Source organism: Trifolium pratense, linkage group LG7 (assembly GCF_020283565.1).
Source record: "Trifolium pratense cultivar HEN17-A07 linkage group LG7, ARS_RC_1.1, whole genome shotgun sequence".
NCBI classification, from domain to species: Eukaryota; Viridiplantae; Streptophyta; class Magnoliopsida; order Fabales; family Fabaceae; genus Trifolium; species Trifolium pratense.
In genome coordinates this window covers 33,392,423-33,409,817 of record NC_060065.1, presented here as the reverse complement: position 1 = coordinate 33,409,817, position 17,395 = coordinate 33,392,423, and the positions used below count along the sequence as shown (strand labels likewise).

Sequence of the window (17,395 nt, the reverse complement as noted above, 5' to 3'; positions counted from 1 at the left end):
ACAAAAAAAAACACTTATGCATTTTCACATCACCTGAGATTTATGTAGTTTGTTACATATTGTATTTTTCTCTTCTTTTCGTATGACTTTACAATATTTATTTTTGTCCGACCTTTAAATACATGATTTAGTGAAAGTTCTACAATAGAAGGTGGATAGTTTCTTTTTACTATGATATTAGATCCGGACTTTCTCATTGTAAAATTTGAAATATTTCTTGGATCCACTCTATTCTGAGATACGACATGTCATATCCAATTGTGTTTAGCTTAGCCTAATTGTGTTTAACTCTCACAATCAACATGTTTTCATACTGTTTGCATTCAATATTTTTGGCTTTCTAGAGGCCGTAAACTTTTTGAAAAGAGTTCAAAAAGTTATGCATAGTAATGTTGTGTCGCCTAGGTCTATGAATGTAGTTTTTCAAAGATTATTTTTTCCTATACAAAGATTTAGCGACGCAGCCTGTTGTCTGTCTACCTTTTGTTCATGTATAATTATTTTATATACATATATATTGGACGACATATCATTAAAAATATCTATTAAAAAAAATCATGGTTTCCTCTTTATCATCTTTGAGTTTAGTAGATTACAAAAAAGACTCCAGTCTCACATAATAGACTTTGAGTATTCACCATACTAACTATCTCTTTCTAATTCATTTCAAACATGACAATTGTCGCATTTTAACACACTATATGTGACTCCAATGTTATGTCATGGTCAACTTGCTACTAAAACGGTTACACAAAAACTTTGTCATATTTTTAATCACACATCCATACATAAGCCATCATCCTTTGCCTTCTCCTAATTAACGATCTATTGTGTCGACCATTACACAATTGATACGTGGAAGTTACTCCTTCACATTAATATAAGGTTTCAATTCCTCCAAGCATATAATTAGATATATAAGTTAAGAAGTTTCACACAAGTGACTTGATATAGACAAAAGTTTATATGTAAGATCTTCGGTCTTCATTTATAAAAACGGCTTATAATTAAGATGATGATTGCGTCTATTTTATAAATATAATATATGTTCAGACCATTCCGCAACATATGTAAGACTTCTTAACATACTTCCCCACACCTAATACTATTGGACATAATTCACCTCTACAAAACCGACTTATAAACATGTATTCAGGTAATCTCACAATCCATGTGAGACTTCTTAACAACAGGATAATACTTTAAACGATCATTTAGAGAGTTGTTGTTTCTATCTAAAACAAAAATCTAAACCGGCGCTTGACTTGGTTAAAGTACTGAACCACTAGTTTATTGGTCTAATCAATAGATCACATGATTATTAATCCAAACTATATTAAAATAATGATAAAATTATACCACAGATCATTTATCTTATTTTTTATAACACTTTGGTCATTTATTTTTTTCCGTAACATTTTGATCATTTATCTTTTCTTTTTATAACACTTTGATCCTTTATTTTTTTTTTGTAACACTTATGTCGTTTTTTTTTGAAGACTTGGTATCCGGTCATATGACCGACTAATCCAAAAGACCAATCCCACCATCCACTTTGGTCCTTTATTTTTTATAAATAAATAAGCTAAAGGACAAAGTGTTACAAAAAAAAAGAAGACTAAAGTGTTAAAAATAAAAGAAGATAAAGGGTCAAAGTGTTAAAAAAAAAGGATCAAAGTGTTACAAAAAAAAAATAAAGGACCAAAGTGTTACAAATAAATAAGATAAATGACCTTTGGCGCAATTTTGCTTAAAATAATCTTGGCATAATTAAAATAAAAATCCAATGCTTATATATATATATATAGATTTAATTGATATGCACCGACGGTGTAAAATAATTTTACACCGTCAACCAATACCAACCATGTTTTCTGCCACATCACCCCACTTTACCCCACTTTCTTGACATGACGTAACAAAATTATGGTTATTTATTGAACGATGGTGTAAAACTATTTTACACCATCAGTGCATATCAATTAAACTCTATATATATATATATATATATATATATATATATGGGGTTTTCTAACTTAGACCCTAGTTAGGTCTAAGTTAGCAAGGTGCACCTTTTGAGTTGGACAAAAATACCCTTTTTTTTTTTTTTTGAAACAATAGAGCAACTGGGGCATGTATGTAATTTGCATCATAAAAATACCTTTTTTTTTTTTTTTGAAACAATAGAACAACTATTACATTTTTTAAATTTCTTCCAAATTTCGACCTCATTTTACGTGCGAATCGAACGCCGATTTCAAAAACTAATACCGGAAACCTTTGTAAAATTGAAAAACGATCAAAATCCATATAAGGAACGTCGAGTTTCGTTGAGTATTGAGGGAGATCGAACCGGGTCAAAAACCGGGTCGCACGACCCGTTTCTGCATAAAACGGGTGGGAGGGACGATGAACAGTGCGCGTCGCCCACGCCCACTCTCACCGGCGGCGCGTGGGGGCGCGTGCGGCATCAGGGAAGCTCTATTTGTTTTTAATTTTTTCATAATAAAATAGTAGATAATATTCTGGAAATTTTGGTATATTGTATGAAATTTTTGGAGACCCGAAACTATTTTTAGTTAATTAAATGAGTAAAAAGGTAATTAAAAATATTATAATTCTATAAAAAATTTCCAAAATTTTATGTAAAGTACTATGAATTATTTAGAACTCTCTTGTGTACCTCACTCTCCCTAGTTCAAGTCATGAAATTATTTTCACAAATTCCGCTGATTATTTAAAACCATTTAACAAATAATAATAATAATTTCATAGATTTGTACTCTGAAACCAATTGTTTTTTTATTTGTTTCTAATAAAATATTAGATAATATTCTGGAACTTTTGGTATATTTTATGAAATTTTTTGAGACCTGAAACTATTTTTCGTTAATTAAATGAGATAAAACGGTAATTAAAAACTATTGTTTGCTTCTGAAACCATTTAGCTGGAAGAATGGTTTCAGAGAGTTATACTGTGAAACCATTATAGCAGTAAAATGGTTTCAGAAGCAAACAATTAAAAATCAACTCCCCTGAAACCATTCTATCAGTGAAATGGTTTCAAAGTACAACGCTCTGAAACCATTGTACCAGCTAAATGGTTTCAGAATGGTTTCAGAAGCAAACAATTAAGAAATTACTCACTGAAACCATTCTACCAGTAAAATGGTTTCAGAGAGTTATACTGTGAAACCATTCTACCAGCTAAATGGTTTCACAGTATTATATAAAGATAATTAAAGGTAGTGAAAAATTGAGTTTTTTTTTTTGTGTCCAAATCAAACGAACCAAGTCTCTATTTGTAGACAAAAAAAAATTATGAATTTTGGTATAAAAATAAAAAAATAAAAAATTAATTTACAACGAAATAATTGAGTTTAAAGTATTAAATGAAAAAAAAAACACGCCAACCACCCAGCAGTTGACACGCGCTGGCTTATCATGGAGATGGATGATCTAGACTGTCTGATTGATCCGACAGCCATGATGAGATCATCTCTTGGCCGTCTGATGGAAATCAACGGTCTGTAACGGTGGTCCTGCGGTAGGCGCGCGACACTGGATCAGCGCCAATATTATTTTTTTTTTTTTTAAAAAAAGAAAGGGTATTTTTGTCCAACTCAAAAGGTGCACCTTGCTAATTTAGACCCAACTGGGTCTAAATTAGCAGCCCCCTATATATATATATATATATATATATATATATATATATATATTATTAATAAAAAAAGAAATATAAAAAATAGGGTTAAACCTTACCTAAAAACAAACGAAAAATAAAACAAAACAAAATTAAAGAAGAAAGAAGAATAAAATAAAATAAAAAGTATGTGTTTGTTATTGCGTTGGGCCATATGTGGCCATACGTTAAGGCAGAAGCTTGAAGCTTCAATATTTAGCTTCTTCAAATTGCAGTAAAAATTGCACTGAAATGCAATATTTACCAATTTGACGCAGAACCAAACAATTTATACTTATAGAGTGAAATGTCGCAACAATTTTTGAAGTGAGGTTATTATTATTATTATTTTTTTTGACATAAAAAATAAAATAATAACAAGGCAGGTAGTTCATCAATAAAACAATGGATCATATTATCGTACAATGAAAAAGTTTGAAAATGAGGCCACACAAGATTTAGGATTGTGAGTGTTTGACTTTAGCCTCTATTATTATTACTCAAAAGCTTCATTTCCATTTTCAATCTTAATCACATGCCATCGAGATTTTTGGCTTGATGCTCTTTTTAAGTTCCTCATCATACTACCTTTTAAAGATTTCTTAATTACATATTAATCATCATCAACAACTAGCTAATTAAATTCCCCTTCTCCGTGTAACAAATAAAAAATTCCCCTTCTCCGTACAAGGAAAAAAATTGCACATGTCATTGTAGAATTTCTTTTTATATACAGCACATGCATATTATGTTATTTATATCCAGTAAATAAATGTTGTTTAAAAGGTTTCATCATAACTTTTTTCCCCTAAATATTATTAACATTTTCCACCATAAAATATAAATTAAACTAAAAGAAGTAAATGCATAAATAAATTTTTATTATATTTATTGATCTTACCTAATCAGAATTGTCGTGACCAGTGAAACGCCTCTTTAGTACAGTTGTAGTGGGTCTATTCCTGCAAGACACTCATACGCTTGCTCAAGTTAGTGTTTGTGTGAAGTGAGAGGTTAGAAAGCTATAGAGTATTTTTCCAAAAAGAAAAAGAAAAAAGAAAGCTATATAGTTAGAGAATAATATATCATTATGTAAGAGAATGATACATATAGACTTCAACGCGGAGCCAAAACCATTGATATGAGGGAGAATCTTGCGTCCTTGACATTAATGATTGTCGGAATAATGATAGAAAAATTATTTGACAGGAATTGTCAATCATTCTAATATCACACCGTTACAAAAGTTATAGTTTTTGTGGCCGTTGAATGATCATGTGGCTCTGGATCAACGTGCAATTTCATGCCAAATTTAGGTCCCAAACATTTATATTTTAACTATTTATACCAATGTTAAATATAGAGATTGATTTTAACATCTTGTTGGTCTCATATTTATATTCATTTTTTTTAGTCATATTTATATTCTCTATCATGAAGATTTGTAAATAAAATAAAATATACGGGTTTCTATGTCATCAAATGAAGACTGAACATAACTGAATGGTTTAATCATCGTATAATAATTGAGATATCATAAATGCATAATTTCTTTATCGAAAAAATTGACATAAAGATTTGAAAATTACATAAAATAAAGTGATGTTTAAAAATTCACAAAAATCATGGATTATGAGAAGTTGAAAGGGAAACCAACAATTTCTTTACTGTGATTGAACAAGAGCCCAAGGGTAAACGGGCTGAACCTGAAGCCCATTTTAACCTCAAGTGGCAGGGCCCGGGCTAGTTGACAATGATGGTGGGCCCAAATGAAAGGACACTACGTACAAATAGATATAGGGTTGTGTTGGCATGTTCCTTGTGGGGACCCTTAAAGCTTTAAAATTGGAACACCCCAAAATAAAATGAACGGGGTTAAGAATTTTAATGGCTTTTGTTTTAAGGGAAAATGATATGTGCATGTGAATCCAAAAGAGAACATTATGTCATCAATGAATATATGGTCCCATTTCAAATACAGCCTATCTATTTATATTTTGTGATCATCACAATTTTGATTGTGGTTCAAAAGTCATAATTGAAATTAGTAGCTAGTCATAATGGACAAATTATTGTAGCACTTTTTTTTTACAATTTTCCAAAAAACATATTATCATATTTTATCACCATTGAAGTGTGGCCTAGGTTGCTTGGTTTGCTATTTTTTCTTCTTTTGAATATGTAGTAATTTAGTTGGAGATAAGAAGTTGGTCCATTTGTTAAAAGTTGATTCATACTGAATATTATGTAGGAGTATGAGTTCACTTTCATGGTTCATGTGAAAAGTTTGTATGGGTGGTGTAAAACAAGTCAAATCTATTCAGATTTATCTCTTTAATTCGTTATTTTAAGCGGATTGAATTGAAGTTTATAATTTGACCTTTTAAGTTATTCCGTCCTATTTTTTTCTTACTAAAATAAAAGATATTCATTCATTCAAATTCAAATTGGTTGAGTACATTAGATTCAAGTACAAATTCAATATCGCTAAAAACGAAAAGGATGAATCTGGGAACAAACTCACAACATTCAAGTTAATAGCATAAAACGACATACTCATGACTACTAATAATGTGATAAAATTAAAGTGACCGGGATACCTATGCCTCCGGATCTGCATCGTTGACGAACTTAATCTCTGTGTGAATCAGTATTTGACCGAGGTTGATCTACCAATTCAATCAAACGAACACCGCAACAAGACGGTAATACAAACACCGCACAAAGACGAGACGACTTCCGTTCTATTTAACTTGTTGAAAAAGTGAATCAGAGATAAATTGGACGTCGAACTAACTTGTTACCACTTTTTTACTATTTTCCAAATAATATATTATCAAATTTTATCACCATTCATTGTAGTGTGACCTAGTCACTTGGTTTTTCTTTCTTTCTTTTGAATATGCAGTGATTTAGTGGAGATAAGAAGTTGGTCCTTGATGAATTCATGGAGGAGTATAGTGAGTTCAACTTTTATTGTTGGTGCGAATATTTTGTCATCCCTAATATTTTTTTGTTGGATAATTTGTCAATAATTCTTATAGTAGGTTTTGAGCCTTAAAATTTGAAGGAATTATGGTGATCCTCGGAGATTCAACTCATGTATATTTTTCTTTTAAAAAAGGCTTCCACTTTTGGTAAAAGTCATGTAAAATCATATTCATACTAGCCTTGATTACAACTACTCCAGACAAGAAAGAAGGACAAGTATTGGAATTTAGTTCCTGATACAAAGTTAACATATCTTTCAGATTATCTTTTTCATATAAAACATCATAACAAAACAATACTAAGAAGAAGCAAAGTAAATAAACAAATTGATTTGTCAATTTCTACTAGGCAGCCTGTCAGTCTGTGAGCAACACCTTTATTAATTTAATTTAAATAGATTTCATATCATATCATATATGCAATAATGATTCATATGTAGCTTTGGACCAAAAAAAATAAAATGATTCATATGTTGCTCAAGTTCTAATCACTTTCCTTTGTCCCCTTCCCTCCACACAATTAGGTACTCGGTGAGGAAAAAGAGAACAGAGAAATAATTTAGCACTTATTAATTACCATGGATATTCTTGCAGTAGATTATGATAAAAATATATTAAAGTTTTGAGTGAGTTGTAAAGGTATAAGGTGAGTAAATTAAGATAATCTAGTTCCTAAACTCTTGATTCCTAGTTGTTAAACCAAAACTAATATATAATTAAACGGTTTGTTTCCAAGAAGTTTGAGTCCCCCCCAAAATTTGTGTCCCCTAAAAGTTGTGCCTCTAAACCCCTTAGGTAGTGGTAGCCAATATAGCCAAGATCGAGATTCCACATAGGATCGGCAGGCTGGTTAATGATCGTAAGCACGAGGGTCGAAACATGATTCGCAAGATTTTCTATTCAAGGACAAAATTGTAACTTCACATATATACATATACACACAAACACATAAAAATTACTTGTAACTTCACAATATTAAACTTAGTTAATTAATATTTCATAATCATCGTTCCAAAAGTTCATAACTACCAAACACTAAGTTCATAAAATAACTATAAAAAAGGCGCAAAAAATTATCTTGCTCATTTTTCATCGCAATCCTACTTCAGAAACTCGACCATGACCACCAAATGCGTACAAATGAACTAGAACAAAGTCGAAAGCTCGTTTGGCCTATTGTACCTCGTAAAGTCATATGATCCTACGCACTAGAACAAGAACTCATTGAGTTAGTTAATAGTCTCATGGTATGGTTTAAGACAACAAATGTTTTCGTGTCCTATTTTATTAAGCTAGTGAAAATAGCTCTTCTAATTTAAACTCAAACTTTTAGCTCCCTCAAGTATCACATTTATTACAATTTTGATTCTAACTCATATTTCCGGTTTAAAAAATGATTTTTGACCAACACTATGGTAATTAATTGTTCCAATTTTGATTATGAATAGAAAAATACCACTTTTGAGGCACAAAGTCATCATTTTGGGAGCAAAAATAATCATTTTTAGAGCAAATAGTGGTGATTAGACAACATGCCCCTTAACTTAATGCATGGGAGCCAATCAGCCAACTGTGGTGCAATTTTATGTGGACAAAAATGATTTTTGCTTGAAGGGTAGCAATCACAAATAAATAAATAAATAAATAAATAGACACATGCTCTATGAGTAGATTGTTGATGTGTCAACTTTAGATCAAAATAATAGATATGAACATCATATAAACTAAGAGACTCGTACTTATTATCTTATGATTATGAGTGAAGATGTGTTGTTGATATCATTTATGAAAATTCATCGAGTTCTTACAACTTCAAAAATATATATGTGGAACCCATTAAAAATATATAATTGGAGTAATGAACATGATGTCTTCATGAGGATTCACACCCCTACTTGACCAACCTTCATTGGTGGGGGGGTTTTCAAGTCTTGGCTAAAATTCTTTTGTAAAAAAAAAAAAGTCTTGGCTAAACTAGAAATAAAAAATACACAATAGAAATAATACAAATTAAAAAAATGGTACACTTGTACTTTTTTTTTTGACAATATGGTACACTTGTACTTAAACTCATCATAATCCCAAATAGTCGCAACATATTACATTAATATTGCTCCTATCCGTCGCAAAATCTTCGTACGTGTTACCCTAAAGTATGTAAATTAATCTTGAAGTTTCAACAAAATTACCGTGACACTTTAGTTTTTGTCAAACTCAAAGTGACTTTAAACACACACTAAAATATATATGACTAAACATATACTACTAAAATATAAATGCAAGTTTATATTACGTCATTGCAAGTTTATAGGTATGACAAGAACATAGTCACGGTGGCAAAGAGATAGATTACTACATGCAGTTGTCATTGATGTTTCATAACGTGGTAAGTGGTACAGTCCAAAAATAGCATATAAGCGTAGCATGTGAATGAACAAGCTATATATGCATATTATAAAAGTGATGCACCACCAACAATGGCGGTCAAAATGGTAAGAGAATTGAATTTCTTAAACAAATAGTTACATGTTCGATATGTGACTCTTGCGTATAGAGAAAATTTAACTGTGAGGGGAAATTCAACTTGGGTGTGTTGGGCCGTTCAGGGGGAGTTTCACAGGGTCAGATCGGCACATTGGACATTGAGCGACTGATCCATCACCACTCACTTATTGCTCCCTCAATCGGGGTCCGACACCATTGTTGGGCCGTTTAGGGAGAGCCTCAAAGGATTAGATCGACACATTGGACATTGAACAATCTTACTTACAACACAAGTGACTTTGACACTACACTTTCACCCAAAATTTTAAGGCGTTAGGTTTACGGGTCATCTCATTTATACAATGCTCAACATTAACTCTCCCAACCAATATGAGACATAACTTACACTTAATAGATCTCAACAATATGTCTCACAAATTTCCTGATCGCAATTCGTCATTGCTAAACAACCGTAGAAACTTTGTACTATAACTCTATAAGTGATTGTCATTTTCACCTCAGCATATTCAAAGCAAGAGTAACACAATTCACATCAGATGTCAATTTCGTGCAAAAGGAAAGAAGTATAAGCGAAGCAGAAAAAAGCAGAGAGATGAATTGAATGCTTGTGTATATTTGATTAGCTTCCAAAGTAATACGGCTAGGTATCTTTGTAGGACATTAACCATTCCCCCCCAGAAACTTACAGTATTATATGGGCCCAATTTATCACCATATTGGTGAGACATATAAATTAGGTCATGTGCATGGTTCAATAGATGCTACTACTCATTTATTTGAGAAACCACCAAACAAAAACCTTAGAAAATGCGACAGCAACTGCGACAGTAACATTAATGTTTTTTGTGTCGTAAGCACCTAATTAAAGTTACGTTATGTGGTTAATGAACTTTAGTTAAAGATAGATAGTTAGACAGAGTCGGAGTTTGAATTCGAACCGAAACAATTATTGATAAAACTTTATTTAACTTGAGAAAGGGAGGATTAATAAGAAGGGCAATTATTGATAAAACTTTATTTAACTTGAGAAAGGGAGGATTAATAAGAAGGGAAAAAAGTTTTGGAAGTTTTTGTTAAGAAGTCTCACATCGATTGCGAGATGACCTGAATATATATTTATAAAGTAGTAAAGGTAATCCCCACCTTACAAGCTGATTTTGTGGGGTTGAGTTAGGTCAAACTCTCAATTCTAAGAGTTTTTGCAAATATATGGTAAAAATTGTGTTATTGCAACTACTTGACTTTGATTTTGGTCACATCTCACAAACCTTACACGTTACAACTTACAAGGTTAGATACATGTTTTCAATGTCCTGCATTTTTTATGAGACTTATGTGTCTGTATGTGTATGAAATTAACATGAATGGATGTTTATGTAAGAGAAGAAGTGAAAGATGTGTTTTCATGTTCAAATAATCAGGAACAAAGTTTATAAAATGTTTGGTTGATTTGTCACATACAAAGCCAGCAGTATAAAATCCATTCACTTGACCTAACTACAAGCCCCACCACGTTTGATAATCAATGTCTATAAACAAGCGTGATTGATCAATAGCTGTTGAATCATGTGAATTGAATGTAGTGTATAGTTTGATAACGGTAATAATTAGTAGAATCTTGTGACTTCCGCATTATATTCTAGTGTGCCCACATAAGACTTTCTCTTATCGAGATTAATGTAAATTTGAGTTTTTATTTTTTGAGGTCTTAAAACAGAACAACAAATACCACATCAAAATTCACCCACACAAATGAAAAATCTCATTTGTATCCGGATAACCTCAAAAGATATCAACCCTAACAATTTTAAATTTAATAGATGTGGTTTTAAATTTTTGAACCAAACCAGGGAATGTGAAGATAAAACTCCAATATTTTCTTGTTTTTTAATTAGATTTCTCTTCAATGAATCCATGTACAGTATTTAGAATTTTGATTTTTAGCAATTAGCAATAATAAATTAGTCAAAGAGGTAGGGTTTTGAACAAGTGGTTAGCAGTTTGACCCCTGGCACATGTATATGGAAAAAACTCGATGGAATCACCTTGCATCTCCCACAAGTTCTTCAACTAAAAGGCATCAGAAAGTCCGTATCTATATCATGGTATAGTAACAATCCATCTGGACAAAGGAATATTGATCGATACTTTTTAATTTCACATTATGATTTTGAAAGTTTTACATTTGTATTGGAGTAACGATTGAGAATTTAAAGCAATGTGAAAATATATTTTGAAGAAACTAAATTCCGAACTTACAACTTTAAAGAAATAAATTATCCAATTTTGAAGACTAAAATAGTGATTTACTGGTTTAGTTGATGACAAAAGTGTAATTTAACAGCTAAAGATGTCTATCAGTAGACTTGGCTAGATTTTAGATTAATCTATCAACTTGATCTTAAATTATCAATCTCTCTAAATTGGTCAATGAACTATAAATTTAGTCTAGCAGTTCCTTTAGAAATATGAGAGAGAGAGAGAGAGAGAGAGAGAGAGAGAGAGAGAGAGAGAGAGAGAGTTCAGGGACTACCTTGATGGGTTAATAATAGGTTTAGAGACTATTTAGTATACTATTATAGTTTAGAGATCAAAATTGGAGATTGATAGTTTAGAGACTATATCCATAGTTTATTCTAGATTTTACTGTTTAATCCTAAATCCTAATACTGATATTGATCAAAACCTAATACTGATATGTGCATGTGGATCGAGAACCCCTAAAGTAAGTTCCAATTGAAAAGAGAAGGATCCCTTCACATGAGGATGTCGAAATATTAACTTATACCGAGTCACTTTGGAGGGTGGGAAAGGAAGTTCCCTTCTAACCTTGTGCAAATAGGAACACATTACCTTAAACTACGCAATTTATTGTTAAGAACATAGATTGCCGGCATAAAATGCAACATCAGAGTTTAATTTCAAAACATCAACCCACTCTCACTCATGAACCATTTGCTGGGAAGTTTCAAAAGTAAACAAGAAAAGAAAAACCTAGCTAGCATCTGATTAAATATATTCATAAGATCCCACAAAAATGAATTGCAACCTTAACAAGGATCCCATAGCATGCCTAGATTTGAAATCCAGATTCCAAGAGTAGAGTGTGACTAACTGCATCAGATCCTGGGCCAGTGAATTGAATTGGACCTACAATGGAAATCATAACCATGGCAACCAAATTTAATACATAATGTGGATGACTTCCAGCTCAACATGAAATTAGATTTAAACCTACATCACTTCATGCTAGCCAACTTAACGGTCAATTTAAACAAAGCAAAAAACACGACTTCGCTTAAGTGAAGGCAGCCGAAACAAAAGGTGAAAAATCAGCGAGTACAAACCTGGACTGGTGTAGCAATTCTTCAAAGCCCATTCATCCCTCAAGGAGGCAAACTTTTTGAAGGGTGCCCCTGAACAATCCAATATGGAATATAGTCAGGATTGGAGAAAATATAAGCCAGTTACTTTAGTGGAGCATTAAGCCTGAATCATTAAGTGTATATTTGGCAGTTGGGTTTTGAAGGGCTAAGTCTATATTTTGATATATATTTGAGATATTAATAAATTGAAGGAACAATGTGATTGATGAAAATCTAAAACCTTGCTCCCAAACATAGCCTAAAGGTTTAAGTAATATATACCTTCGAGCTCCACCATTGCCTTCTTGATCACAGGCTTGAATTTACCTGCAAAGAAAATTACATATTCATTTAGAGAAAAACAATGAAAAAGGCCTTGTATAAAATTATGAATACAACATACTACAACTTGATACAATTTTTTAAAATAAAAAGTTATCGAAACATGAACTATGTGAATATTGATTGTCTAAACATACATAAAAAGAAATATTTCTAACCAAAAGTGCATTTGATAAACCATCAGTGTTATATTAATATAATCATGGATCTAAGAGTTGCTACCACATCGTAACAAAACATTATTGCATGAATTATTGAATTCTAATTCGGTGAATAACTAATGAGCCTGTAGATCAAAATAACTACCATGTCTCCTCTCCACATCCATCAGCGAGGTGAGTGCAGTTCCACCAACTGTCCACTCTTCTACGGGAGCACATAAATTTGCAACCTAATAATAGTATCATAGCAAAATCAATCAAATTGATGACTTCAATATGTGAAACTAACAATATGAAATCACAATTGATTATACATATCAATCTAGAAGAAAATTTTAAGTTGATAATGAAAAGATAAAGGCATAGAGAGAAGCACTAACCGATGATATTAGTCCAGTCTTGCCACTATGAAGGAGGGCTCCAGCACCATAACCAAGAGCATAGCAATAATTAGCATCAAAATTTGTTGGTAAACCACATCTTCCTTCATAACTGCATATTTTAAACAAATTTGGGTAAGTACAAGCTCTAACAAATATAGTCAAACAGGGACATAAATACCCTGAATATGAACAAAAGAATTTTTAATCCAATTTATTGATGTTATGAAAAACTATGAATCTATAACCTCTTTACATCATATAAATGTTCAATTGAGTTTACAACATGGAAATATAATATAATATAATATAATATAATATAAAATAAGATAAAATACCCGAAAAAGTGAGATTGCCCTTTAAATTCTCCTTTATATTTGCCTTCTTGCTTTCTCTTCCCCAACTCAGTTTCAACCATTTCAATAAGCATTTTCTCTGTTTCTATTTTGGCAACCTGGATGAGAATATCCCAATGTTAACAATGATACTGATTCATATTGCATAAAGGAGACAAATAAACACAGAAGATTGCGTTATGCAACTTTAGATACCTGAACATTTCCATGTGGATCTCTTTCAAGCAGCAATTGTTCTTGAATTGCTTGAGGTAAAAATTCAAAAAGCTCCAATGACTGATCATTGAGCTTCTTCTTCCACAAACCTCCCTCATCTACGGTATCATGAGCCAAAATTTCATTGAGTTCTGCAATAAGATGCTGGACCTGCAAATAAACAATAGCATGTATAAATGAGTATATAAATAAGTGTTCAAACTGATTGTACAATGACAGAACAAACAATATGCAAGTCCATAAAGAGTGAATATTGTTAAGCTGAGTGAATAGGCACCTCGGGAATGAAATCAATTAGACCTTCAGGGATAAGAATGACCCCATAATTATAATTATCTTCAGCTCTTTTAGAGATAACATCTACAATGTAGTCTGTGACATTTTTTAATGTCAGCTTCTTTGCAGCAACCTGTAATGCATATTTACAGATTAAATCAAATTTTGAGAAAGGGATGCTAACCAATTAGCAAACTTCAATTACAACATGAAAATGGAAGCATTTTGAATTTATTTATAACAAACCTCTTCTCCAATAATAGTAATGTTTGGATGAGTTTGTAGAGCACATTCCAGAGTAATGTGTGAAGCTGCACGCCCCATAAGCCGCACAACTGCAGACAGATGATCATATGCCGTGTTTTAAAATCCAAGTGGAATACTAATGAACTCGCAAATCATGATGGCAAGGATAGCCATAAGGGAGTGAAGAAATGACAAATATTAATAATTTGCAAACACACACACACACACACACAGAGAGATGCATTGAACATTGATATGTGCAACTTTGCAAAGTCTTTAGATTTTAATTGCTATACAAATAAGAGTTTCACAATTTCTGGTACTCACAATGGTAATATTTTCCGGTTGATCGGGCATCTATCATGACATTTCCAATCATTTCTGCATATATCTGAATCAAATTAACATAAAAACGTGAAAATAAGTCAGGTCATGATGTCGTGTAAACATGCAGCATGTATCCAGAAGGGTGTCTACTATCTACTAACATTTAGCAATTGGAAAAAATGCACTGCTAAATTAATATTTAGGAGTATATCTGGGAGAACAAGTTTATTAATATCATAATGACACTGCAATAAATTATAGACCAAGCACAAGAAGAGCAGTATAGAAGTCATGTCAATTGAAAGTTTTTATTTATTTTAGAAACTACACATTTGAAATAGATCATAGTGATCGGAGAACGAAATATTTCAAGAAATTTGCACATTTGAAACTACACATTTAATATACTTGATATCTTGTTTCCCATAGATAAAAGTGCAAAACTGGTTCTTACATCTATTCTGTTGTAAATTACTGAAGATTAAAAGAAAAAATTACATATTTAAAATGTGGCTAGACTGATAAAAAGTTACACATGAACAATGAAGACTGAAATATACTTGATATCTTGTTTCCCACAGATAAAAGTGAAAAATTGGTTCTTAAATATATTCTGTTGCAAATTAGTGAAGATTAAAAGACAATTACATATTGGAATGGAAATGTTTTAAGTACGGACTAGAACAATAAAAAGTAACACATGCACGATGGAGATTGAAATGTGTATTCCTACTCACCTTGCAAGCGGTATCAAACCCAAAGCTTGTGGGAACTTCTTTGCTTTTCAAATCACCGTCAATGGTTTTAGGGCATCCAAGCACCTGGGTTTTTAAATTTTTGCTCCTGCAAAAATCCAAATGAAAGTATGAAAACAATGTATTAGTTAAAAACATCGCTGAGTGTAAATTACAAACCAACACAATCATAATTTCATTAAAAAAGCTTCCTGGATGGTACTCAAAATAAAGCTCTGATAAGACAAACCTGAAGTTCTCAGCAAGGAGGCATGCATTGGTGTTTGAGTCATCTCCACCAATAACAACAAGCCCATCCAAGTCTAGCTTCTTTACTGTTTCTTCAGCTTGTTTAAACTATATCAAGTAAATTAAAATTACATTTCAGGCATAAAAAATATATATACGATAGTTCTAATAGTAAATATGTAGCCTCATGGCCCTTACCTGATCTGGTGTTTCAATCTTGTCCCTCCCACTGCAAATCATGTCAAAACCGCCCTGAAAGAAATTATTATCATTATTATTAACCGTCACGCATCAAAAGTTTTAATCATTTTGCAAGGCAAAGATTTACGCACAAACACATATCTAGAGTAAGAGAGAGCAATATGTGCAATATAAAATATTGACATCCATAAGCCAAAATTAGAAACATGTCAAAATCAAATATACATTACCCCAACAGGTCAAATCTTTTTCAAATATGGAAAAAAATTGATTTCACAAGTCACAATGTATCAGGTAAAGATATGAACGAAACAGCCGTCCCGTGAGCTTAGTTCAATTGGCAGAACATTGCATTATATATGCAGGAGGCAACCCCGGTCATCCCACTTATCCACCTTAAGGGTGGAATCTCTAGCCACTAGGCTACTCGAATGAAACAACAAAACAATAAAAATCACTAAAATTTCAAAAATTCAGCTAAACAAATACAATTACATTCCTAAATAACTCGTAACCGATATAACAAAAGAGGGAAAAAAAAAACCTGATTTCTGTAAGGATAAATATAGTCAGAGTTAAGTTCAACGTATTTGCCCTTCATTATACCAGCAGGACCGCCTTTAAAACCATACAATGTGCTTCCACTTGCACGTTGTTGAAGATAATCTAATACACAAAAACAATTAAATAAATCAAATTAAAACCTACTCAAAACAAATATACTCAAATATCTATATCTATATTTATATCTATATGTGTACATTAATTGATTATTTGATCGATTTGGAATAAAATTGAACATTCAGCATTATTACCGTAAATTCCAGATATGACATTGTGACCACCAGGAGCTTGACCACCGGAAAGAACAACGCCAATCTTCAACTTCCGATGAGGAAGCGACTCGCTAGAATCTGCAGGCACCAAAGAAGCAGAAGGTTGTCCGAACAAAAACGGAAACAGTTTCGCGATCTCATCTACATGCAAAAGATTGATAGTTAGAAAGAGTAGAAAACCAGATCGAGTATAGATCGAAGAGAATGAAGATCGAGAGAGTAGAAACCTGGATTGCCTGCGGCGGAGCTTTTAGGACCGTCGACAATGGCGAACGGTGTTTGGAGAACGGAAGGAAGACGGAGTTTGTGATCGACACGGCTGTTTTGAACTTCGCTGTAAACGGAAGCGAAACGTGTTGTGACGGTGGGTGTTACGTTGCCGTTACTTACGATGGAAGCTGGTGCCATTTTTTTTTTGAGAGAGAAAGAGAGAGTGGTGTTGTTGTTTTTGGTTGTTGAGTAGGTAAGTGTTGTGAGTGAAGTGTGTGTGAATCTTTGTTTTCAAAGAGAGGAGAAAGTAGGTTTGAAA

General features: G+C 32.3%; 1 protein-coding gene across 1 annotated transcript; it reads right to left on the bottom strand.

The window, feature by feature from the left end:
- Positions 1-12,026: 12,026 nt before the first annotated feature.
- LOC123895406 (pyrophosphate--fructose 6-phosphate 1-phosphotransferase subunit beta-like) lies at positions 12,027-17,395 on the bottom strand. Its single transcript, XM_045945688.1, has 16 exons — positions 17,094-17,395; positions 16,846-17,007; positions 16,575-16,696; positions 16,028-16,081; positions 15,831-15,937; positions 15,584-15,689; positions 14,847-14,910; positions 14,520-14,608; positions 14,275-14,406; positions 13,977-14,147; positions 13,764-13,879; positions 13,426-13,537; positions 13,191-13,275; positions 12,825-12,869; positions 12,525-12,593; positions 12,027-12,327 (listed from the first exon to the last, which is right to left on the bottom strand). The coding sequence occupies exons 1-16, from the start codon at positions 17,272-17,274 to the stop codon at positions 12,251-12,253; spliced, it is 1,692 nt and encodes a 563-aa protein (XP_045801644.1). The 5' UTR covers positions 17,275-17,395; the 3' UTR covers positions 12,027-12,250.

Bases quoted from the DNA above. Each gene is read 5' to 3' on its own strand.
- LOC123895406 (XM_045945688.1), bottom strand. From the start codon at position 17,274: ATGGCACCAGCTTCCATCGTAAGTAACGGCAACGTAACACCCACCGTC. The intron at 17,008-17,093 runs GTTTCTACTCTC...TTTTGCATGTAG, and splicing joins CTCCGCCGCAGGCAATCCAG to ATGAGATCGCGAAACTGTTT. The intron at 13,880-13,976 runs GTATCTAAAGTT...ATTCTCATCCAG, and splicing joins ATCCACATGGAAATGTTCAG to GTTGCCAAAATAGAAACAGA.